At 33.1% G+C, this 27,002-nt stretch overlaps 1 protein-coding gene across 1 annotated transcript; it reads right to left on the reverse strand.

Annotated features, from left to right (window-relative positions):
• On the reverse strand, positions 1 to 26,400 carry LOC134710739 (apolipophorins-like). The gene is made up of 30 exons (XM_063571132.1): positions 26,349 to 26,400; positions 24,751 to 24,792; positions 24,215 to 24,375; positions 23,578 to 23,826; positions 23,255 to 23,407; positions 22,694 to 22,889; positions 22,239 to 22,485; positions 21,921 to 22,086; positions 21,441 to 21,614; positions 21,008 to 21,157; positions 20,253 to 20,828; positions 19,635 to 19,978; positions 18,900 to 19,082; positions 18,425 to 18,686; positions 17,910 to 18,054; positions 17,221 to 17,478; positions 16,609 to 16,866; positions 16,153 to 16,387; positions 15,461 to 15,677; positions 6,110 to 14,785; positions 5,391 to 5,723; positions 4,906 to 5,068; positions 4,547 to 4,731; positions 3,804 to 4,054; positions 3,541 to 3,634; positions 3,005 to 3,092; positions 2,232 to 2,434; positions 1,656 to 1,983; positions 692 to 891; positions 1 to 406 (listed from the first exon to the last, which is right to left on the reverse strand). Exons 1-30 carry the CDS (start codon positions 26,398 to 26,400, stop codon positions 119 to 121), a joined length of 14,877 nt encoding a protein of 4,958 aa, XP_063427202.1. The 3' UTR covers positions 1 to 118.
• Positions 26,401 to 27,002: the final 602 nt, after the last annotated feature.

Raw genomic sequence — 27,002 nt, forward strand, 5'->3', positions numbered from 1 at the left:
TTCAATGCTTAAAATTGTTTTATTTCATTATAAGTTTCACAACAATATCCAAAATATAAATTAAAGTTAGTAATCACAGTTTGCTTTTTCATGGTAATTCAGAATAGGAAATGTTTATTCAACATCTATCTTGAACCTGCCATGCGTTTCCTAGAGCGGAAGCGTCGGATGTAATTTGTTTGTTTGGCATGATCATATCATCGAAACGTTCATGGTTCAGAGTACCAAGAAGTCCTCCTGTTTTACCGAAGTACCACTTGCTCAAATCAATGTCGACCATATTAACAGTTGGGTCGGATTTAACTTGGAATCCACGTCCCTCAATGACCACCTTATCATCTTCAGAGAAAACTGCAAATTCTGATGATCTGTAAGGTAGATCCATAACTACACCGTCGACGCTGACCTACAAGAGAGAACGTATGAAACGGTGAATTCCTTTGTTATGTTACAAAATACAATAATATACATGCAAATGGTAAATGTCTAATTCAGTCATACAGACATGCAAAGTCAACCTGAAAGCCATTTTATTATCTTTTCACTTCTCATACATGAATCACATGTTTAACATTCGCAATTGAGTTTTGCAAAGCATATCCATGATATATATTTGTAGATATACACATAATGTTTGATATTTATGTACACATTCAACTATGTAAATATTCCTGTAGAGAACTATATTTACCTTTCCATTTGGTGATAATTGAACATTTTGTTGGTGAGAAGTCAATATTAACTTCTTCTTTTGTCTGCCCAAATAGTTCATGATGATACTGAAGTTGCCGTCCACAAAATCTCGTGCAAGAACGTAGCTACATCGACCACTGAAGTCAAATTCTTGGCCATCGAAAGTTGTAAAGTGTCGGCCATGTACTTTTGCACTTGCTGTAGAAAATAAAATCAAACATCAAATTATTCTCTTTTTATACCATTTAGAAAATATACAATATAATAAAAAAAAACTTATACTTGTAGTTTTATGCTTCAATATTTTTGTGTGTTCAGGACTAAAAAACGAAATGAAAAACATGGTTCCCAAAACGCTGCTTGTCTTAATTTAAATTATATCTACTCTTAATTCAATTGTTTATAAGCAAGACACAAAGAAATATAATAAAATGCTTGCAGTTATGTATTTTTTCTCTTGCAATACACTATTTTATTTTACTCAATTATAGATATTTCTTCTATTGAAACAACAAATAAATACATTAAATAAACATGGCAACAAATACAATTTAGACTGGAAATGAGTAATTCGGCAACAAATACAATTTAGACTGGAAATAAGTAATTCGTCAAAGATACAGCAACCCGACCAAAGACTGAAAAACAGTTGAAGGCCACCAAGGGGAAATGATATCATCATCAAATTTCAAACGAAATGAAATAAAGAAACATATATACATGCAACCACACATACAAAAATGTTTCGTAAAAGTTCTTATGTGACCATTAGATAAAGCCATTGTGTAATGGAAATATTTTATTTCCAAGGATTAACAGTGATAAGATGTTAGAAATTTTGTTCTTATTCAAAAAGGATATTTACATGCATTATCATTACATCCTTGTTTTACTTCATGTTACTTGAAATAAATCAATCGAAATTCTCAATACAAAAAAGCGACGATTTTATGTTTACAAACCTGTCCAGGACATGTGTGGTATGTAATCCTCCACAGATCCAAGGAAATTTACTTTTGGAGTTGGAAAGCTCATATCTGGAATGTATTGTCTCAAAGAAATGTCTTTTAGTGAGCTGAGAGTGTGTACATCAACGGGAAGGTACAAATCTACTTCAATATCTCCATTTAGTAAATCGTATTTAATAACTTTGGATTTGAGTACATTTCCGAAAATCTCTTTTAAAACAGACATCTCCTTTGTGGCATCTTTTTTCAATTCATCAAATATTTTGTCAACTAGTGCATTTACGTTTTCTTCAAATTCCCAGTATTTGTATGCAGATGATCCCTTGAAAAGAATATGGAAATCTTATTTTACTTTTAAATATCATATGCATAAACGTTGTAACATATTATACGTTTTTATATTACATATCTTTTTCAGTTTTTCATTTTTGCTTTAGTAATTCATTTCATTGATACTAACACTATTTCCAGTTTGATTTCATATCGGGTCTACTCCAAATATGTATATATTTTTTGAAACATATTTTAAAAATCAGCCTTACAAATCGATAAACACAAGTTTATACCTACCATGTTGTACATTGGTGTTGGTAACGAGTTTACAAGTCTTTGGTTGATACCCTCTCTGATGTTATATATGCTTGATGTATACTGGTTGGCAACGTTAGACCATTGCTCATTTAATTTCATATTTTTAAGCTGATCCATATAAGAGTTATATTTTGATTTTAAATTGACAACAGTTGGGTGATTTCCAACATAATTTTGGTAATCTGAAAATATTAGATTTTGTATAAATATTAATATATATAAGCAAACAATGTAGAAATATCATGTTTGTACTTTCTTTATAAAAACTAATATTTATGTGAATGTATATTAATACTTTTTGTTGTTGAGGATCAGCTGCGTCTAAACAATGTGAAGCTTTTATGATCAAAGAAGCAAGGCTGATAACGCAGTACGCCACTCCCAGATTGTGCCTGCCTGAATCTAGGTAGTTATTTGAAAATTTTGAAATTATTTTACATGAAGGAATTGATCTCTTTTATGACAGCTGTCATTCCTTGTGCCGATTCGGCTTTACTTTAGGCCCATAACGTGATTAATAGATTTATTATTTCTGAACATTTTTGTCATCAAGTCTCACTAAAGACATACATTGTCAATCTGTGTATCTGATGTAATGGAATTTATGCAGTTTATATTATTGTTTGAATGATTTAAACTTCTATATACAGCAATACTTAATACAATTTCCGTGTTATTTGATTCTTTATTTAGTTTGTAAGTTGTCCTGAATGTATTTCAATGAACATCAGTATTCAAAGGATAATATTTACCAAGTAATCTCTGATAAGAATTTGTTGAAATGCTGTTCAACTGGCCACCCATGCTTATATAAGTATCTTTTGAGTAGGCATCCAGTCTCTGAAACATAAAGATAACAGTGTAAAATAAAACTTCTGACAATCTGCAGGTAAACCAAATAATTTTTATAGATAGTCGTATTTGCGACATTTTCGAGAAAACAAATATTTAATATCAATTGAATACAGACACTGTGTTTAAAAAGTTACATAAAAGTTAGTGACACATTCCAAATAGTTATAATAAGGAGTGTACACGTGTTACGCTTTACCCTCGTAGCTCTCGAAGGGTGCTCCGAACAATTGAATGATCACGTAATACATAGGTTGACAATTATTCTGGTTGTTCTTAAATGCAGTTAGGAATCAACTGGAGTATGTATAAATTTTAAAGTATTTATTCTTAATTGTGATCAGTGAAAGGTTTTCAAATAACATAATGACGGGCGGGCATCATTGAAGAGAAATTTTCGTGCAGTAAATTTGGTACCGTTATAAATAATAATAACCTTTTGTAGTTGTTCAAGACTGGTCATATATTCATCAATTGTGTGTTTGACTGGGCATCTCCGCCAAGCTTCATTTAAGTCTTCCGATAATTCACTGAAAAAATAAAAAACAAATATGTTGTAACACATGTGGCAGTTTTCTAGCAAATAAAGTTCATATGCTTTCTTCTCTTCTCTCACTGTTGTTGATATAGTTTTGGCACAAAATAAAAAATAAAGTGCGATATTAAATTTTCACCGGAAATATTTTAAAAGAAACGTACCCGATTCTGTTCATGGTTGTATCAACTGAATTACAAATGTCTTGAAGGTAAAAGGCATTTTTTGCTTTCAATGTTCTGAGTTCAGACAGTTTATCATTGATGGCATCAGCATATGACTTGATTTCTTCTGTATAGGCAGCTTGGAATAATCGTCTCTTATATGATATTTCTTTGCTTATTTCACCAGAAGACTCTTCAACGGCCATAGCAGATCGTATTCCATATTCTTCTATTCTTTTTGTTATTTCAGCCTGAAAGTTGAATGAGCTATGTGAAGTTTGGCGATTCTTTAAACGTTTCAATGCATTCAATTATAACATTTAAATTAGATTTTTTGCCATATGATGACGGTTAAAACGGCATTAACAGAAAAAAAAAACGAAACGAATGATGTGTATTTGAATACTGAAATTGAATACTATGAAAAAAAATCCCCTTTGTAGAAAAAACTGTTTCTATTTTCATTCTGGTGTGATTTTGGGTCGCTCCTTCTTTTCTTGTTAACAACATTTAATTTTGTTCTGTCTTTTTTCTGTTTTTAGGTTGGTTGTGGGTTTCTTTTTTAATCTTATGTTTCATGTTTACCCTTGTCATTTACTAAGTCTTATTTCTATGAGAAATAAACTAAACTATGGGAATTATTTATAAGACATTTGCTCATATGTAGATTTTTCTTTTATTCCTGTTCGCTATCTGTATATAACTGATAGATCCCAAAATTGTTACAAAAATTACAAATATACCTTGAGATCACTGATAATTGATGGACGCCAGTGAACACGTGTATGAAGAATCTTAGAAGACTTTAATCGCAGATTGAGCAAGCTGTCTACTGTTTTCTTCTGATTTACATCTCTGAACAGTTCTGCAGATATTCCTTTCTCGTCTGAGAATTTAGCATTCAAATGAAGTGTTTTATCTGGGTTTTCTGAAAATACACAGAAAAAGAGAGTAAGATTAAATGAGTTTTCTGGTTTAACGAATATAAGATATCACGTTTACGAGTTCAACTTAAAACTAAATATTTTTCTAGTATCTATCCATTTTGTACACTTTATTTTTTCCTCAATTATGGTATTGGTATTTGATAAGGATTACTTACTGATGTCGTAGTTCATGTTAAAATCCAGACTGCCATCATTAGGATCAACTGTCAGCTCTGTATTGATTGGTTTGGTATCATCATAAAGATTTTTAATTGTCAGTTTGAAAGGTGAAGTCTCAACACGAGCATCTATTTTCATTGTTTTGATTGGAGAACGAACCTGCAGAATAAAAGTCAAACATAAAGAAACGTTAAACATTCTTGTCCACTTTTTACTTTGACCATTCCTTAAAAGAATATACTAAATGACTTTCAGTCAGGTATTTCACTCTATATACGAAACCACACATTCATTAGAACAAATGTTATTTTTATTGATTAACACTTCAATTAAGCCAAAAAATATTTATGAACAAATTTATTTACAAAATATAAAAAAAATATATTAGTTTTGTTTCCTCCATTATTTAACCAGTATGAAAAAAATGAACATAAAAATATTCACATAATAATATATTTCTTGTGTCTTAGTAAGTCAATACCTGTATATTGAGTTGACGTTTGAGTTTATCAATCTCGGTTATTAAGGCGATGTTCTTTGTTTGACGTCTTGCAGTCAGGTATTGAATATCAAAATCAGCTGAGAGTTTGTCGTTAGATTTTCCGAAAACTGCTTTTGTTTGGATGTCCACTGTAGTATATGGATGACTGATACCAAGTAAGAACTTGTATTTCTCCCCACGACCTGATACATCTTCTAATTTTGAACTCAAGGTAAACGTTTTACGAGAATCTTTTGAGTATCTGAATGCAGTACGGCCATCATAAATAACGTTTCCACTTCCAATCAACATTTTGTAATCAAGTTGAAGATCCTTAAAAATAACAAGGACACTACTATTAAACTGTATGCATGAGAGAAATTTTTTTTTAACTATAAATGTTTTTTAAAGGATTTTTCTGTGCCTTGGAAAATATTTAATGTTGGTTTGTACCTAGAATATTTGTGCTGTAAGACTGTTGTGTAAATAGGAAATATTCATATAACTTATAATATAGATAATTTTATTACTTATATCATTAGATTAACTACAGTGCAATAGATACTGAGATGAAATCTTTAGTTGAAACACACAAAAATATTCTCTATGAATCATTTGTATTTCAAAAGCCATTTGATACTACCTAATTGAAAAACGTGTATTTTGATAACTTTAATTAATTAATTTCTTTATTCTAATAATAAATTTATTTTAATTACCTTGCCAAGACTTGGCATTTCTAAACCTAGTGTTAGTTCATCTCCATCAGATCTGGTCTTAATTACTACTCTTTTGTTTTGGTCTCTTTCTGCATCCCACGAGAAATCAAATACTTGACTGCTTAGTCCATATCCTGATGATACGGTTGACAATACAACTGTCCTAGATGGTAGTTGTAGAGTGTATTTTGCTTGTCCGTTCTTTTCAAATATTGTTTCTATTCCATGTGTTCTGCTATCATCTTTCTCTATAAATAGAACCATTTTGGACGATTCATCAGGACGGAGATACGATGCTCCAATGCTGTAAGATTTAGATCCACATGCACCTCGATAGCTTACAATCTGTTTTCTGTCGGACCAATCTGAATTGAATTTAACATCCATTCTGCAACTTCTGTCTCTACCTTGCTTGTTCCATTTTAAAAGCATGTATGTTTCTGAGGTAAACAGCTTATTTAATTCAAACCTCAGCTGTCTTGGTTCATTGATATTAATTATCAGTGTTATTTCCTTTCTTTCCTCATTATCAAACTCGAAATCAACATCGTACAATGTTTCTTGGTTGATTTTCATATGTGTTGCTACTATCAAATGCTTTGCTTTGCTAAGCCTGTCGTATTTTATATATCCATCAGCTGTTCGGAGTGATTCCCAAGGGGTAGACACTGATAGTGAACAGTCTGTCTTTGTGAGAGATGCATCTATTGTTATTCCGTTGCGCTCAGTCAAAAATGCTTCGATGTGCGATTTTAGTTCTTCAAATTTGTGGTAATTTTTAATGGATATCCGTAGATTTCGCAAATTATATAATCCAGTTTTAAGCGTAAGGGATCCATCTAACTCATCGAATCTCTGGCCAGTAAGGCTTGCATCAAATTCAATATCAGATAAGTATGATGTCTGTATATTAAGTGCAGCATTGTATGGTTTTCTTGAGGCAGATGCTTTAATTTGTGTTTTCTCGTATCCTTTGATTGGCGTATCAAGATTTATGTTGATTGAGGATGGAGTTTTTTCCATGGCAATAGTTATCTTTTTCTCTCCAATTGCAGCATTTCCGGATAGTGAGTAGGTGTCATCTTTCATTTTCATGTCTGCATTGACGGAATATCTGTTTTGTGGTGTATTCAATGAAATATCGACAATTTCTTGTGTTATCTTGAGATTTCCGTTAATAAGAGGCCTATTTTCATTGAGCGCCAAAGATGCAGATGAAGTGAGACTGTCTGCTTTGAAATCATGACGATATCTACCTTCAAGTTTTCTGTCGGGTGCATATTGAAGACTTCCGGTTGTTGTGAAAGACTTCACAGATCCAGTTTGTTCAATCTTGATATTCACAACTCTTAGTTTCTCAAACGGTGTTTGTAAGCTTAGTGTACCCTCGATAGATGGAAGGTGTTTAAAGGATGCATCGGCTTTGATTGTCATGTCGGCATGTGTTGCCTCAATGTTTGTTTTAAAACTAGAAATGGAACCATCATGTGAAAATCTAAGCTGAGACGATTTTACATTTCCAGATAAAGTGGTTTTAAGTGTTGTATCGAAAACTATTGACATCTCTCCTAGTCTTACGGTGGTTATTTCTTCAATTCCATTCATGTCACCAATGGATGCCTTTACTGTTGTTCCGAAGGATTTCGGATTTCCATTTACGTCATATTCTATTTTGATGTCTTCTAGAATAGGTGTTGATAGCAGCATGTTCCCTTTGAATACTTCTGAGGACCATTCATGGTTGACTTCTCCTCTCACTTTTTCTTTTCCGTAGCTAACGGAAGATACGTATCTGAATGCATGCAGACCTCCATTTCCGTTTATAATCACCTCGAAATCTTCAGTTAGTGGTGTTTTTATACACAGTTCGATTTTTAAACCATTTGATGTATCAATTTTGCCATTAAGTTGAGTTCTATGTTTTCCAATTTTCGTAACTGCCTTTCCAGAAATGAGAGATTGCACGTTTGAAAATTGAAGTAGAGCTGTATTTCTTTCATATCCAGAAAACGGTGTCTCCAACGTAATATCAAGTCCACTAGAAATATCAAAATTAGTTTTTGAGTTGATTTCTTTGTCATTTAGGGTTAATTTGATATTTGAACGGAAGTTTTTCAAAGTACCTCTGAACTCGTGAGAAACTGATGCTTTCATGTTTCTGATAGGTGATTGTATGTCAATCTCTATTTCTAAACCATTTGGTAAATCTAGATTGAAATTTGATAAAAGTTCATGTTTTTCTTCACCATATTGAATCCCAGCCTTAGTTTTCAAGTTTTCAATTGTTCCATCGAAGGAAACTTCTATCTGAATATCCTTAGATATTGGGGATTGGAGGACCACATTTGCAGATACTTTTGAGGTAGTGTCCATATTGACAGTTAAAGCAGATAGTTTATCATTGTATCGAACTTCACCAGATACGTGGAATTGTTTTAATGTGCCAGTACGTTTAAGTGTCGAAATAATTTCGTGTTGTTTACTTCCGCTGTAGGTTGCACTAGCTTGTGATCTGAGCTCGGATGAAGTGCCTTGATGGTCAAGGAAGATTTCCATATCATCAGTGAATGGTGTTGACATACGTGCCTCTAATTCAATTCCACTAGTAAAGTCGGTTTTAGCTGAAGTGGTGAATTTCTTTCCGTTATATGTAGCATCTCCTGATAACTGGAATTTCTGTAGTTTACCAGACCCTCCAAATGTTATGACGGCCTCATGTTGTTTAGATCCGCTATATGAAATATCAGCTTGTGACTTAAAATTACTAGCAGAGCCCTTATGGTCAATTATAATTTCTATGTCGTTGGTAAATGGAGTTTTCAAAGTACCCTTTGTCTTAATACCGTCTGTGTAGTCAAATTGTAGTTCTGATGACACTTTCTTGGTATTATAAGATGCTTCGCCGAAAGTTCTGAAATTTATCATGTCTCCATTATGCTCAAATGCAACATAAACCTCATGTTCTTTCTTTCCGCTGATGGTTATTTCTCCCTTCGTATTAAAGTTCAACAATTCCCCTCTATGGTCTACTTCCAATTCAATATCTTTTGTGTATGGACTTTTTATTTCAATCCTGCCTTTTCTTCCTGTAGATTTTTCTAATGTTGCTTCTACTGATGCTACCTTAGTATTGTATGACAATTCTACAAATACTCTCTTTTTACCATTCTGGAGTACAATATTGGCTTCATGCTGTTTTCTACCATTGTAACCGATCTCTCCGTGACTGATGAAATTATGTAGAGTCCCTTGGTGAGAGAATGAAACTGTTATATCATCAGTGAAAGGCGTTCGTAAAGTTACTGTTCCCTCTGGATCGTTCAATATATCCAAATTCACATCACTCGAAATTGTTTTTCTGTTGTAAGTAAGTGATCCCGATGACTGGAATTTTTTTAATTCGCCTTCAAATTTGAAATCTGTAATAATTTCATACATTTTAGAGCCTCCATACGTCACATCAAATTGATTGTTAAAATCAACCAATTGACCATTGTGTGAAAATGATGCACGAAGGGGTTTGGTCAGAGGAGTGTTCAATGAAACTGTTGATTTGACTCCATTTGTACTATCAAATAATACTGATCCAGTAACTCTCTTTGTATTGTAAACAAAATTGGAGCTGGTAGAAAATTTCTTAAGTGATCCATCGTGACTAAAGGTAGCAGAAATGTCATGTTGTTTGCGACCACTGTATGTGAGAGCAGCCTGCGTTTTAAAGTTCAAAGGTTGTCCACTGTGGCCGATTGAAAGAACGATATCTTCTGTGAAAGGTGTCTTTACTATTGCTTTTCCTTCAATATTCAAGTTTGATTCAAGACTGACTTGGACAGATGCTGTTTTTGTGTTGTATGTGATATCAGCAGAAGTTGTAAATGCTTTCAGTACACCAGTATGTTTGAAGTTAACAAGGACTGCATGTTGTTGGGCACCACTGTATGTAAGCCCAGCCTGAGTTTTAAAGTTCAAAGGATGTCCATTGTGACCGAAAGACAGAACAATGTCATCCATGAAAGGTGTTTTTAGAGTTGCTTTTCCTTCAATGTTCACATTTGAGTCGAAACTAACTTGCACAGCTGATTTCTTTGTGTCGTATGTCACATCAGCAGAGGTTGTAAATGCTTTCAGTGGGCCAGCATGATGAAAGTTAGCAAGAACTGCATGTTGTTTGGTACCACTGTATGTTAATTCAGCTTGTGTTTGGAAGTGATATGTGTTTCCTTGTTCATTGTTGTTGTTGAACATAAGTGAAATTGATACTGGTTCACTTATTGGCGTTTCAATGTGTCCAGTTGCTTCAATCCTTTCTTGTATTCCTTTTGGTGCGCTGAACGAAAATTTTCCCGAAACCTTTTTCTTATTGTATGCACCGTCAAAATTTGTTCTCCCTGCTTTGATTGAGCCTTCAGCATTGAAAGAAATTTCAAGTTCGTGTTGTTTCTGTCCACTGTAAGTAAGCTGAGATACGGATGTAAAGTCCACCAGTTTTCCTGCGGTCTCAGTACTTATGACTACATCACGTGAAAAGGGAGATTTCAAGAAGCCGTTTATTCTAATATCTCTTAACACATCCACTGATACCTGGGCAGACCCTGTCTTGTAACCGTAACTCAATTCACCATTTGATACGAACCGTCTTAGTTCTCCTTCATGGTTTACCTTAAGAGTGATATCTTCAGAGTATGGCGTTTTTATGAATGCCCTTACATTCAGACCTCCAGAAGTTCTCAGTGTTAGCTGTCCTTCTGATCTCTTTCCATTTTGCACATATTCACCTGAACATTCAAAATCTCTCAACTGTCCAGAATGTTTAAATGACATTTCTGCACTATGGAACATTTCATATGGAGTAGTAAGTGTGGTTCTTCCTTGAATTCCATTGTTAGTTGAAAATTTTGCTATTCCACTGATCTTTTGGGAATTGATGTCTATATCTGCTGTGCTCTCGAAGTCATTTAGTTGTCCTTTATGGTTAATAGTGAGTTCTCCTAATCTTAAAATATCGAATGGTGTTTTCATGTTCAGTCGAACTGAAAAGTCTTTGTCAGTACTAAGATTAAGATCTGCTTGAGCTGATTTTTTTCCATATGCCCCTTTGATGTTTGAAACGCATCGTCGAAGGTTCCCGCTGTGTTCAAATGATACTGACATGTCAGGTGTAAATGAGGATATAAAGGTAGCTTTTCCGTTCAATTTTGGTTCATTTTGATACGAAATTCTGCTATTTAAAATATCTTTTCTTCCATATGTCAATGAAACTTGGTTGGTGAGGGATGTCTCAAAACTATGCGATAACGACATCCTAACAGGTTCATATTGTGGAGTAATAAGGGTAAGTTTTCCTTCAATTGGACCAAGGCTAGAGAATGAAACGTCAAATTGACTTCTTTTTTTCTGGAGGAGAGTTTCTAGTCGTGAGGCAAAATTATTGGAAGTTCCTGAGTGTGAAAGTTTGGCTGTCATTTCTTCATATTCCTGGAATGGCGTCTTTATATCAACAGAAACAGTTAATCGGTCATTTGTGCTGACTAATGTATCTAGTGTTATAGTTTTAAAATCAGAGTAAGTTATTTCTGCTTGAGTACGGAAGTTACTAAGTGGACCATCATGACTGAGTAACGCCTTAAGATTGCCATAATTTTTCACCGGTGTTTGAAGAGTTGCAGATAGAATCAATGGTTGAGATGTAAATTGCAAGTCACCAATAATGTCTTTTTTGTTCTTTGAAACTTCCAGATGACATTTAAAGTTAGAAAGTTGACCGTTATGTGTAAAGGCGGCTCTCATCTTTTCATATCCGTCATGAGGTGTGTTGACAGTAAGCTCTGTTACTAGTTTTGGATCAACCGTTGATTTAACATTAGCACCCCAAACTTGTTTCCCGATTTTCAATTCCGACTGACATTTGAAGTCCCGTAAATTCCCGTCGTGTGTTACAAAAGCGGACATTTTTCTGATGCTCTTGAACGGTGTGGATATTGAAACGTCTGCCTTCAGATTTGTTATAAAGTTGAATGTCAGGTCTCCTTCAATTTCCTCCTTCTTTCCCCATCCAATCTTTGCTTTTGTCTTGAAACTTGTACTTTTGCCTTTGTGTACAAAGAGAACTGTGATATCATCCATGATCGGAGATGCAACCTTTAATGTTCCTTTCATTCTTTTGGCATTTGTCATTTCTATGTCTACATTGATTGGCTTATTCTTCCCGTATTTTATGAGAATGTTAGAATTAATGCTTTTTCTATTTCCACTGTGAGAGAAGGAAGCAATGGTATCTTCAACAAGAGATGACTTCATAGTGAAGGAACCTTGGAGACTATTTCCATTATGGTAACTGATATCCAGTTGATGTTTGCCATTTTTGTCATACTGTAAGTAAGCCCCAGATACGAATTGATTCCATGTTCCTTTGTGGCTCAAAGTAGCCGTTACTGGATGGTAATTAGGAAGACGTATTGTGACTGCAGCTTGGTAGTTTTTGTTGTATTCAACAGCAAGCTCAGCATAGTAAGTTTTTCCTTCTGGATACTCCATCTCAACTTTCGTAATGCATCCTTTGACGGTAGGTTCGTGTGTTATACCGGCTGTTAAACGTTGTAATTTTTCAAAAGGAGTTGCAATACTGACATCAGCACTTAGCCTTTGTCCATCTAAAAGGGTTCTTGATGTCAATGATACGATCTTTCCTGGTAAGTATTCAACCTTGATATCGGTTCTCGATTTGTCATTCTCAGGGCGGTTTGAGAAGGTTATTTCACTGGCTGGAAGTTGTTGGTATTGAGTTTCGAGTCTTACATTACCAGACACACCACCAATTCTGTTAAATGTAGACTTGAGTTGAATTCTTCTTACAATTGGTTGTAGTTCAAAGCTGGCAGAGGAGGTCATTGCCTTCGTATTTCCTTTAAATTCCATCTCTGTTCTAAGTCTTCTAAATGATTCAAATGGTGTAGATAATGTAACCAAAACATATTTCTGAGATCCGGTTTTCAATCGTCCTTCTATTGCAACCATTTGTTCACCTTTCAGTAAGAGATTCCCGGTAGCAATGAGTTCACCATTTTCAGTTTTAAGATGACCTTCACTTGTAAAAAGGTTTTTGCTATTGTGGCTCATCGAGAGAATGGTGTCCATGGAACTGTCTCTATGTAAATGACTAACCATAAGTTGTCCTTTTCCGAATGGAGTTGTGGAGGTCAATGTATACTGAACGGATGCTTCTTTCCATGCAATATTATGTCTGCCCTTAATGTTAAAACCATAATGCTCTCCATTAATGTTGGTTGTGATGACTGTTGTAATATCATTGAGTGTATTACTGTGTTGCCATGTAGAATCGTATCGGCTTGTTGGTGAAGAAAGAGATAGTTTACCGCTCTGCTGGATCATAAGACCTGCTCTATCATGTGTGAGTTTGCCTTTGTATCTGTATTCATTTCCATTAATATTTAGAACTAGGCTGTTTTCGTTAGTTGTATCCTTACTTTGATGACTAAAGTCTAAAGATATGGTTTGGATGGATCGAATGTTAGATTTGACACCAGCATGTCCCAAGTATATGTTGTTTTCTTTCTTTGCAGATGCATCAACCCGTATAGAATTCTTGTTTACCTGAACAGTTACAAGGGATTTCAAGGAGTCTTTAGCATCATGGGAAATTTCTAGGGACGAGGTTTCAAATTCATTAAATGGTGTCTTGATGTTTAGAGATCCTTGTAATTGACGAATGCTCACTGGTTTTTTCAGGGAAAAGGCAGCCGATATTTGGTTATCTGGTTTCCAGTTGACATCAAAGTTTGTTTTATATTCGCTTGGGTCTGACAAATGGTTCATGCCAAGTTTAACATATCTTAATCCTTTTGATGCAGTATGTACTGTTAAGCTGCCATCGATTTTGACTTGATCGTTACCATTTTTCTGTTTCAAAGATGCGTCAACAGATAGTTGTTCTTTTCCGTCAGATTTTATGTCAAAATGTGCATTTTCGTTTTTGCGATTGATGTTGATTTTGTTATTTTGCAGTGGACTTCTGAATACAAGGCTTGCATCAATATCTTGAATGTTGTTGTATGTGATTTGAGTGTCAACAAATATTTGTTTGTCCTTGTCTGCATTAGCATCCCATTGAATGTCCAAATGTCCAACATAGATCGGTCCCTTCTTCTTTGCTTCAAATTCACCTTTGACTTTTCTTGAAGGCACAGAAACATCACCAGAAAGTCGTAAAAGTGCTGCTTTTTTGTATTGAGAACCAAATTCTACCGAATAGTCATTATTTAGTCGAGATTTGACACGGAAGTTTCTTGGATCTAGGTTGAGCAGTGCTTCAAGATGGACTGGCTTCTGTCCGGACATACTTATATCAGAGCTGACGTCATACTCTTCATCAGAAAGTTTAAGATCACTTACAACTTTTGTTTTGTGTCCAGCAATGTTTGAAATCAACTCATTGGTATATCTCCTTTTGTTCTTCTGTTCAAAATTGTTAGCAATAGAAAAGTCTTTATCATTCCATTTCAGACTTACATCCCCAGTTAAGGATGTAAATTTTTTGGACTTGTTCTTCATTACCAATGCAGCAGATACTGATTGCTTCTTGCCGTATGATAACCCAAAATTAGAATTAATACTCTTTGGATTGTGAGAATGCTTTCCTTTCAGTTTAAGATCTAATCCCTGAAAACAGCAATATGATAATGTCATTATTTCTAAACTTTCTCATACTATCTTTAAATGTTGAAAGCACGTGGTTTTCTATTATTCCACCATTATCAGAATTTAAAAAAATGTATATATACAATGTTATGTAACATATCGATTATCAAATAATTTCAATCCAGTAAACTCAGGTATAATGAGTAACTCGCATTTAGAAGTATGGCCCCGTTGGTCCTTTTGGTCTTGGAGGTCCTGCGCTTTACCAATACATTTTTTTTTTCATATTTACACAACCGCTATCAGTGAGGCATGACTCTGATTTGTTAACCGGTAAGTAATTAAAGTGTACTTTAAAAGTGTCAGGAAACTGTAATTACGTTGTTGTCAATTGTAACTGCTGTCTCTCATAACCGTTTTTTTGGTTTTTTTTCCTTAAATTAAACAGTTTTCATTTTTTATTTTCACGCTTTGTCCTGTCAGTTGCTAAATATAGACTCTGATTAATAGTTGTTGCATTTGTAATCATATCGCATCTCCTTATTTTACATTGATATAATATTTTCCATAAAGCATTGCCCTCTTTATTTTTAGACCAGCATATACTTAAATGAATGTATACTATCTTAATCAAAAAGAATGATAATGGAGAGAAAAAATAAACATCTTATGGTATATATGTTATGGTTTTCTTACCAGAGCCAGATGTCTAATATCACCAGTTATATCTAATTCAGATTTCTTCCATCCCAGTTCGTGACGTACTAATGATGTAACAAAGATACGCTTGTTTTCATCCTTTGGTTTTGCACCATATCTAAGGTCAAAGTTCACTTTTGTCAATCTTGCTTTGTTGTTCATGTCTGTGTTGATAACAACATTGTAGTCAGCATTCTTCTTGAAAGTTAAAGATCTGTAAATATAGAAAACAATATCATTCCATATTTTTTTCTTCAAATTTAATAATTGCATTCCTAGAATTGGGTTCTGAGTACCACTGACTGACTATACATCATTTACTAATTGCAGTTTTGATGTAAAACATAGAATTATGTATCTCCAACCAAACTTAAACTATAGTTGACAGGGGCTTTATATTTGCACTCAGTATGTCAGTCTGTCCATTTGTGATTGAAATTTACAAGACATATATAGCTTGTTGAATATTATGTGTTCATTAAACCTTATGGTTTTACGGTGAAGCATATTAATATAGTAATTGATAATTGTCAAAATTTTAACAAACATTTCGGACAGACTCACTACATTATCCGAATATTCAGCGATATTAGAGAACTCTCATTCGGATAGAATCAGTTACATGGAAGCTAAATAAAATGTACCACTAAAAATGTAAAATTTCATAGCATTTCTATATGTATACATACCCTTTGCCAGCCAATGACCAGACACTCTTGGTGAAACCATAATTGATTTTACTGTTGACTGTTATTTTGTCCCTGCTGATTCTTGGAATAACGTAATCTAGATTAACTCTGGTAATTACAGCGGTTTTCTGAAGTACAATATTTGAAGTTCCTTTTGCTCTTAGAAGTGGAGTTCTGATGTCAACTTTTGACTGATACCTGGCGTTTGATTTCCTTAAAGTTCTCGTTAGTTTTGCTAAAACAGACATTACAAAATTCTATATTAACTACTATTCTATGGGATAGCTACACTATTTTCAATAGTTATTTGTACGATATCTGGGGTTCTTATATTGCACTAAACATAGTATTTTAAAAGATTGATTAAAAATATAAGAAGATATATGCTTGATGTAATTGAGACTTTATTCATATTGGTTTACGTTTTTACTTAAATAAATTATAAAAATAACTTACTAAACACTTTTACGGTTTTATCCAAAAGCCTGTCAAGTGTAATGTCCACCAAAATAAGAGAACCACTTTTATATTCCATTGATCCTCCAAGGGCTGTGACTTCCTCCTTTGGTGTACGGATGGACAAATAAGGCATTAACTTTGTTGCTTTCTTTGTTTGTGTATTCTGCAATCTGCTTTCAAAACTGTAATCCTTCCCAGGTTCAAAGGAGATGGATGTTTTTATAGAAGACATTGCTTTCTTGGAAATCAGGTTTACTGTAAAGAACATGTCAATTTATTCTAATATAACGTTGAAAAAAGATATCGAAAATATTAGTAGTGTTCTATTTTATATTTATCCACTTTTATTTTCCATAAGTCATTGATGGTATATTTTGACCCGAACTTGATACATTATATATTGAACAATTTCAGACAATAAACTGACCAACTTGTTATGCTTACTTTGGGAAACGTACCATCATGTATTTAAATATAATCAGGATTATTTTTGAATAGTTTTCTTTAAAGTTTGATTATTGCATTAACTTCAATTTTACAACAGTTGAGGTATAACTGCACACATAATGTTTGGCCAGAATATATATTTACGGTTAACCCATAACCTACCTTTTGACTGAATGGGTTGCTTAGATAGCCCCTTTACGGTCAATTCACCATTGAAACTTTTGCCGACAACATACTCTACAGAACTGCTGAGTCTGATATTTTCCATATTTGGTATGATGATTTCAATGTATGGATTGTAAGTATAAAGCTGTCCTTTCCTTGTTCTGATCCATTCTCCAGTCACAGAGTATTCATCTTTGTCGTCGATAACAATTCTTCCAGCCACTTGTTTCTGTTGATTGTCACCAACCAATGCTCCTAAACATTTCAATCTTATTTAATGTTTGGTTTGATTTCGTAAATATTCATATTATTTGTGTAAAAAAAATGACATTTAGGAATATTTCGTCGATATTTATATTACTAAAATACATAGAAAAGCAGACACATATTTTTCAATTCTGAGCACAATGGTCCACAATTATACGTACTGTATAATAGTATGAAACTTCTAGTTTAAATTATAAAATTGTGAGCTGTCTTTTCACGTTATGCGAATGAAAGCGAGTTATGACTACAAAGTGCAAATCTTTTCATATATATCTTTAAGAAAAATCAGTACTCAGTTATTTTTATAACAGTTCTTCAAAATAGAATAAATTTCTTTACATTGAAGGAAATATTTTTAGCACAAATTTTAAGCAGAAATTAAAACGGTTGAAGTCTTTCCTATAATGTCATTTATTTACCTCTAACTGAAACTCTCTTCCATGGTGAGATCATGCTTATTTCAAGCAGAGGGTCAGAACGAACAAGACAATCAAAACTCAATTCACGGTCTACCTTAGAACCTGGGGTGCTAAATGCTACTCTAGCTCTGGCCTCTTGTTTATCCTGTAATAAAACGTAGAAGTTATATAGTGTATTTAATCATTACATCAGTTCCATTTATGCACTTGACACAACTAAAATCAAAATATTTGCGTTTTGATTTCTTTATTGTTCACTTGAAAGTTTGAGTCAGACATTCAGTATTAAAATGATAACACTTTTAGTAAATGCCTCAGACAGACAGACCAGAGCGATGGAAGAAACTCTTCATGCTTTTCAGTTGTTTCTTTGAAGTTTTTAATTAAACCATGTGTTTGCCGATTTTTTTAATGTGTTTGATATCCTCGTTAGATATAATTACCTCAATTGAATTAAAGAGATAGATCAGTTTTCAAAAACGCAGATCTTATTTTAAGTATTGTTATGGCATTACCTTTACAAATTTGTATTCCATGTTGTAACTTTCATGTGTGTCACGTTTTAGAAGAGTGAGTCCAGCACTAACTGGTCCTGTCATTGGAAAGTATGGAGCATCGGCTACCAATGATGCGTTTGGATACTGAAGTTCAGCACAGAGTTCCAGTCCGATAATCTTGGCAAGTTTGTCTCCAGAACATACTTTCTTAGTCTGTCTGTTAGCAGTAATCATTTTCTGTTCTCTCTCGGATTCACGATGGACAGTGAAGAAAGCAGTCCTGTTGATAATAGTCACTTTCTTTAAATTATTATATTTAGAGTTGCATTCCCAACTTATACCTATTACATCGGGTATCTTTGATGACTATTTATATAGATTTAAGACAAGCACTCTAAGACTATTACTTATTTAGAATTCCAAAATAAGAAAAATAATAATAGAATGTTTTTAAAACTATAAGTTATTATAAAATATTGAAAATATTACATACTTGACATTGAAAACTTCCATTTTATCAAATGGTGTTTTGATCTGTGCACTTAGTACTTTTCCATTTTTCAGTTCTACGTGTCCTTCGAAGGAAGAGGAGGAGTGCATAGTGGAAACCATCTTTATTCCACTTTTTGTTACAAAGGCATCTACGCTCATCATACTGTTGATCTGGACAGCGCCACTGTGGAAACATTGAAATATCAGCGTTTAGGATCTTCGACATTAAAATGTAAAATCACAAAATACAGAACTTAAAGGAAAATGCACTATCACTGAATAATATACTTTACTAAAATGAAATAAATCTAACGAAGACTGATTATTTAAATAGTTATTGAAAACACATACTAAAATTGAGAATGGAAATGGGGAATGTGTCAAAGAGACAACAACCCGACCATAGAAAAAACAACAAACAACAGCAGAAGGTCACCAACAGGTCTTATATCAATATACTATATTAGTATACATAAGCACAACAAAAATTATGTTGGAGGTGGTTATGGTAGATTTTTATGGTTATAATATACTTTAAATTGCTCTTAAATATTTGTTGACTACAAGTGTTCAAATTTATATTAACTGTCCCCATAAGCAACACGTTCCAATAGATATGACCAACTGGTTGTGTTTAGTACCGTACAAAACTATTCCTATTAAACCAAGTTATTTAATTTGATTTCGTCTGCAGATTGTTTCCAATCTTTTAATATTCTAGTAATACTTTACTAACCTTGGTTTCATATATCCATCCAAAGAAAGACTTGGTGATCTATCTGTTATTTTTGTCAAATCCATTTTACCAGAGGCACGTAGATCAACGGTAGCTGATCCATCAATGGTCAAATTTAATGGGAAGCCAGCCATTGTTGGAATGATGATACTGCTATCCAAGAATACGTAGCTCTGTGTGAAGGAGTATTCTTGTTTCTTGGCAAGAGTGGTAAGAATGTCAAGAATATTTATTGATTTACCATCAGTGATATCACTTAGTCCGGTGAATCTTGTAAACAGTAGCTCATTTCCAAAAACTCTCATGTACAGATCTCCTTTTAATGAGTCAGATTCTGTGTCAAACTACAATAGCAAATTGATCTTAAGTAATAAGGTAAAACAAACTTATTTGGTCTCTTATGGTAAGTTGTCTCATACCACATCTTCTCCTTTATACTAAATTGATACAAGTCATATCATACAAACCAAACTATACACGATTATAAACTTTGCGCTATTTATCTACAAAAGATTTCTTAAATTTGTATCCCAAAACGATATTTGAAATAGGGTTACATTAAATCTGTGGCACATTTTCAGACTAGATATCTAACATTATATTAATGATAAAATTTACCTGTCTGTCAATGTCTTCCATTTTTGTATTACTGATTCCTTTTATGTTCTGTTTTGTGACTTCTTTGACATCATTTTCCTGGAAGTATCCGTTAGGTCCAAAGTAAGATTCAAGAAAATATTCAAGGCCCTCCATTCGTCCACCGATTTCTAATAGGTTGACGGAATGTCCAAAAAGGTCGAATGTTATGTTAGTCATGGCAGATCTTGGTAAGAAAGATTTTGAAGACCACACAACATTGCTGTCAATAGAAGCTCCAGTATTTAGTTTCTCAAGGAAGAAGGAGCCTTCGTAGTTTCTGGAATATTTCAGTTTTTCAAGATCGAATTCTTTCTTCAGCGCCTGGTCGTTGATGATATTCTTTATTTCTTGTTTCAGTGGGCTTGAAGTCTCCATTAAATTTGTTAAATGAGACCATACATAAGAACCAACTTGGTTGACCTCTTCTGATTCAAGTACATTTCTAACACGAGACAGGACATTATCTGAAGGGCATGTCATAAGAGCCTGGTAAGAAGCAATTCTCAATTCGGAATCCTCGTCTTTGTTCCTGAAGATTGCCATGACGTCGTCTCGCTGCAATATAGAACGCAATTTATATATTCATTATTATAGACATTGTAGTTCAAAATGTATGATGCTATACACAAGAAAAAATTTTGTCATTTGATTTTGCATTTACACTGAAAATAAAATATAATTTTTTAGGTAGACTCAATATAGACATTTTACAAAATTACAAATTGAACACTTACGCTTATTGCGCATGGCATACGACGGAAGGCTTGTATAGCAGAAAGGCGGACTTCAGTGGGATTCTCTCTCTTGGTCATACAGTTAGAGATGGTTCTAATGGAATTACTAACGAATCCAGCATTTCCAAGTGATCTAAGACTACGGATCACCTAAACAAAAGTTTTAAATTAATCTTAAATGATACATGAACTTTCTTTAAACCAAAAAAAAAAATACTTTACACTTCTGATTTAATCAACTATAGCATCTTTTTATTATTATAAAGTCATATAAAACTTAAATATTTAACAAAATTATAATTCCCCAAAAATAGAAGATTGTGTTTTTAAGTCAGTATTTGAAATATCAATTTTTAATTCAAAGCAAAAAAAGTTTCAGATAGGTTAATCATACATTAAATAAGGTCAGATGTCACCATTATACTTCACATACCTTGCCAAGATTGTTTTTGTCTACGTAACATCCAACACCAATCTTGTCTTCTATAGAAGCAACAATACTTGCGATGTCCACATCATTTTCACATTCATTTGTCTTGCAGTAGGCATATACGAGTGAAGAAACACCCAGCATAGCCTCTTCATTGTCCTCAGATGATATGAGTGGCTGTTCATAAATGAAAAGGAAAACAGGGTAAAAACCTGTTGTAACTAAAACCAGTATGAGCATGTCTACATACTATTATGTTCTTGAGACAAAGTTTTTAATTTTAAAGTGATGAGTTTAATAATGTTGACCTTCAATGATAGAGGTATTTTTTATTAAAATATCACAATATGGTTCTTAATTTTGACAAATTATTTTGTTGATGAAATTCAACTATATTCAAAGTTTGATTGAACGCCGGAAAATTGAATACATTAAGTCACATCTGAAGTAACAGATATTTTTTCAAACAAACATAAGACCTACTTTGACTTCATTCAGCATTTCTTTTGTCGGGTCTTTGATGAATGATAAAGTTGTTAGCCACATATTTGCTTCGATTCCACGAACTTCTTTCTTGTTAATCAAGTTAGTAATCAGTCTCAGTGAAGCTTTTGTTCCAAGCATTGGAACGGCATCAAGGAAGAATTTTCTACAAAGCAAATATTAAAATTTTCATCATTCCAATAAAAATTCATCCTTTCAAAATGTATTTAGAATTCTAAAGCTTCAGATACAAACTTAGTAGCAAGTGTTTCAACTGTATTTAATATTTGACAAGAATAACTGATAAATGCCACTTACTCAACTCTCTTTTGATTCGATGCACAGAACCTGGTTCCTTTTACTTTTCTGTAAATCTGTTCCAGATCATCACTTTCTAAAGCCTTCATCAGTCTAACCAGACCAGAAAACAAAAGTGGAGTATCTGGTTTCACACTGTCAGATGTGGATACACAAATTTCATTCAGTTTACTCATGACATCCCCGATTGTACCTCTACCATCGTTAGAATGCACAAACGTCAATGGAACGCGGTGTCCAATGGAAACTGTAATACAAGAACACTGGTTCTTATATGAAACTTGGAAATATTTCTGTTGAAATATATTGTAAAAATTCTGTTTACATTTATCTGAATAAAGAAAGTTTAATTTTAATAGTTTGATAAGAGAAATATTTTTCAAAATTTCCTATTTTCAATTAGAGTCAAATATCAGAAAAAAAAATCAGTGATATATCTTTCAATGTTTTCTTACTTGAGCTAGACGATGATACTCTTTCTGTTACATATTTCAATGTCTGTTTGGTCTTTGTTATAGCACCACTGGATTCCCTTGAGAATGGTCGGAGAACATGTTCTTCTTCACATACACTGCTCTGTAGTATACCAGCCTTGCTGATGTCTTGTGAACACTCATGGGTACCTTTTATCAGTGGCAGAGACTGAATTTCCTAGAAACGTATATCAAAGCCCATTGTGGTATACATATATTTAATAGAGCTGTCTATGCATCAGTTATAAAAAGTTGCGTATTATTAATTCCTTGTATCTTTTGTAAGATATAAAATATAAACTCATTTAAAGTAATATCTATGTAAATACTTGTAAAAGAAAACGTCTAAAAAAACTTTTCTGGGTGAATAGGAGTCCTATTCAAAGTCAATTTCTATTCCAGTTTAAAGGAAACTCATTTTCAGTGTTATTAGAAATCGTACCCAAAGCGAACCTCCATACAGAAACAGATGGACAAATTCATTAAAATATACTATAGAATAAGACGTTTTGGCAGAAAGATAAAATAATAATTATAACTTACAGATTGAATTTTGTATGGTGTTCCCTGCATCATTGTATTGTATCCATGTCTGTCTGTACATCCAAGCAAGTCTTTGCTCTTCTTGATTGTTCTGGAGTACCATCCATTGCTAGATACAGTATAGGCTGCTTTGCATTCCCCAGTGATGTCGGTCTGTGAAACAAATCAAAACAATATGAATATAGTAAAAGTGTTGTGTATATACTATTTTTCTCTGTATCTATAAAGATTAATAAACATTTGCTATAATTCCCCTTTAGCTCAAAACATAAAGTTGTTTTTGTTAAGTTACTTGAGTGAAACTATGATATAATTCTGCTTACCTCTTGGACTGTTTGATCCTGTGTCAGGTCATCCATTGAGTTTTGAACTGCTGAGAGGATACCACGTTTGATGTTTAGTACCCATGTTTTCTCAGGTATGGATGTACAAAGTTCTTCAATGCGGCCATCTTGGAAGGAGAATGCCAAAGGAGATTTCTCAAGGTTAGTTCTGAACTCTCCACTTTTGTCGGCATCTATCAGTGTTTCAGGCGCTTTAGGGTCTGATTCCAATAGTCTAACATTGTCAAGCTATAAATTTGAGAACAGAAATTTCCATATTGAACATGTTCAATTTGTCAAAACAGCACCACAGATAAATTAACATAGAAATTTAGGTATTCGGATACGAGAAAATTACGTCTCGTTAACTTAGGCAAAGTTTAAATAGATGAATTTGGCTATTAGTTTTAAGTAATACGGATATTGTGTTTTTACGTATCAACCTATTCTTGGCTTATGAAATGTTTGACTTTATCCTTCCTAATAATGATAAACTTATGTGGTATTTTCGTGTATTCCCTACCCTTTAAAGTTAATAAATACATGAATATCTTTGATAGTTGGTAATATAACATTGTAATTGTTAGAGCGTAAAATAAATCAATTCTCATTTGAAAAATAACTTAAAGTATTTTACCCGAAGATTCATTTCACATTTTGAGACGACATCGATGTAAACTTTGGCAGTCAACTGAACTCCGGCTTTTTCCTCGGATGCTCCTTGTACTGTTGTGTCGACGTCGGTTGTGTAGTCATATTCGTAGGTTTTTCCGGTTTCGTATCCAAATTTCTTTGTTTCTGCAATATATGCATGTATGATATGATTAAAATATCTTTGCTATATCTGCATGATTCTTAGATACATAATTAACAAATCTAATAATGAAAACATTATATTTATTTTTACGAGCTTTAAAATTTTTACTGTTTTTGCAGTTTTCCTTTTCTTGACTCAAAGATAAATTCAAAAGGACTCAAAAGGGGATGTCCATATAAAAAAAAAAGAAATAACAAAATTATGGTTTTTAAACCAAATGGAACGATTGAAAAGCAACTGTCTTATTTCTGACTTTGAACAGGGATTTTCCGAAAGAAAAAGAAGGATTTTAAAACTGAGAAAACTGTTTTTCCACTAATTTTATGCTTAATTAAAAAAAACAAAAAAAAACATACCTGTACAACGTGTTGAACATGATCCTGTGTTAATAATTGGTCCTAAAATTAGAAAATTTTTAAATATCTACTTTGAAAAATTATAATAAAAACATCTACCTGACACCAACTAAAATGTTGACAAATGATGATCATGCTAATAATATAAAAAGAGTATACATTAGAAATTAAAGTTTAGCTAATTGATAGACAAAATTCATCAAAATACTACAAAACATTATGTGTTTTTGATGGGCTGGCATTGTAAGGCTGCTGTCCCTGCCTAGTTGTTATTCAAAGTCTCCATTTCTTCTCATTTAAAAAAAAAATTAATGTATTTCACGTTAATATTGTCAAGATCTCATCAACAAAAAAAAAAACCGTCCGTATAATAAGTAATAAAAATATTTATGAAATAGTATAACATAAATATTGAACGCCGAGGTAAATTCAAAAGAGGAATTCCGTAAAACGGACAAAATCAAAATTTATTAAACAATTAAACGAGTGGAACAAAAGTATTATACTCCTCAGTTGGTATATGCATAATCTGAAGAAAATTGTTGGTAAAAGCTGGTTTAATAGCTACCTAAGCCTCCACCTTTTACGGCAGTTGCTTATAATGACAAAATTGGGTGCTCATCCCAAACAGACATTTTAGAATAATAAAGGCAACAATAGTATAACGTTGTTCAGTGTTCATAGTTCGATTAAGCAAAATCAAATCAGGGAAACAAACTTAGACCGAGGGAAACACATCAATCGTACTTTTAGGAGGAACACAACGGAACAACAGAAACACGAAATTGCCACAGAAACACGAAATTGCCACAGAAACGAACGACAATATACATAGAAACGGACTGTAGGTAACAACTGTCATATTCCTGACTTGATCCAGGACATTTTTTAGAGAAAACGGAGGGTTGGACCTTGTTACATGGCTAGCTAAATGCAAAGATCAACATAAAAAAACGTTACGTATAGTTTGAGACGTTAATATTTTCGCGGAAAAATTCACATAAATAAAATAGATTACAATTTGGATCAAGCCGCCAAAACTTTGTAATTATAGATGACTGACATACACACACAACTGAATAAAAATTTGAAACAAACATAAAACAAAATCTAACGCAGAATATATACAAGAGAAGGCAAAATAGGTGAAAACACACTGTCAAATCGTCTTGCGTCCGAATCGTACATAAATGAAATTACATGAATATAGTATTTTAAATAGCCTCGCAAATAAATTAAATACAATACTGTTTGGAATCCTTCATTTAAAGAAACTTCGCGCCTTCGAAAATAGAATTTAAATTCATAATACTTTATTTATCATAAAAAGCCTAGCTAATCAAAACTAAACGCATCTTTCTGTGCACAAAATTGATTTAAAAGAACACGGAAGTGACACTGAAAATAATCCAAGTAATAAATCTTATTACAAGTCAAATTAGTAAATTCAATACAAATGAAAGTGAAAAATATACTATTTGAAATGTACCGCTGTTTAAAAACACATTAATTTTCAGTTATTTTTACATAAAAAATGTTATCAAATAAAAAAAAAAAAACTGTAAAACGATAATCACAATTTTTTTTTTACAACTTACCCGCCGATGTCGATGCCACTAAGGCAAGCAGTATGATAAACGTACGCCCCATTATGGAGCTGGCGGATTGTACTCGGTCGCAGTTTTCTAAAGCAATGTGAGGTTTAATCACTTATATACTACTCCAGAGTACAAAGTGACATTTAACTAATGAATGTTGATCAATAATTAATGCTGACATTTTTGGGACTTTGTAACCGTGTCAATCATATTTTATCGAGATATCTTTACGCATGTGAAATTATTTTGTTTTTTTTTATTTGTAAAAGTGTAGGTCGATGTACTATTGGATTTTGATATGTACACAGTTGATATCGATATGATGAAATATTTTACAATGGATCATTATAGTAAATATATAAATTTAACTTTCATATTTATGAGCTTAATCTGACAAACCTATTGGATTTTGGATCCTAAATGTTCCTCAACTTCGTACTTGGTTTAGCCTTTCTATTTTTTTTTTATTCGAATAACTAGTGAGTCTTTTGTAGACGAAACGAGCCTCTCGCGTATAAATTGGATACATTTAAAGGAAAAAAAACAGTTATTTTCTTCAAACTAGTAATGTAGGAACATATGAATATGAAAGCGAGAAAAATTATATAAAGCAGTTGTTGTATATTATAATCATTCAGAATTCTCTCCCGGGCC

The sequence above is a fragment of the Mytilus trossulus genome, chromosome 3, assembly GCF_036588685.1.
Source record: "Mytilus trossulus isolate FHL-02 chromosome 3, PNRI_Mtr1.1.1.hap1, whole genome shotgun sequence".
NCBI classification, from domain to species: domain Eukaryota; kingdom Metazoa; phylum Mollusca; class Bivalvia; order Mytilida; family Mytilidae; genus Mytilus; species Mytilus trossulus.

Bases quoted from the DNA above. Each gene is read 5' to 3' on its own strand.
- LOC134710739 (XM_063571132.1), bottom strand. From the start codon at position 26,400: ATGGGGCGTACGTTTATCATACTGCTTGCCTTAGTGGCATCGACATCG. The intron at 23,827-24,214 runs GTAAAATACTTT...TCAAATTTATAG, and splicing joins AATGTGAAATGAATCTTCGG to CTTGACAATGTTAGACTATT. The intron at 16,388-16,608 runs GTAAGTTATTTT...TGTCTGTTTTAG, and splicing joins TAAAACCGTAAAAGTGTTTA to CAAAACTAACGAGAACTTTA.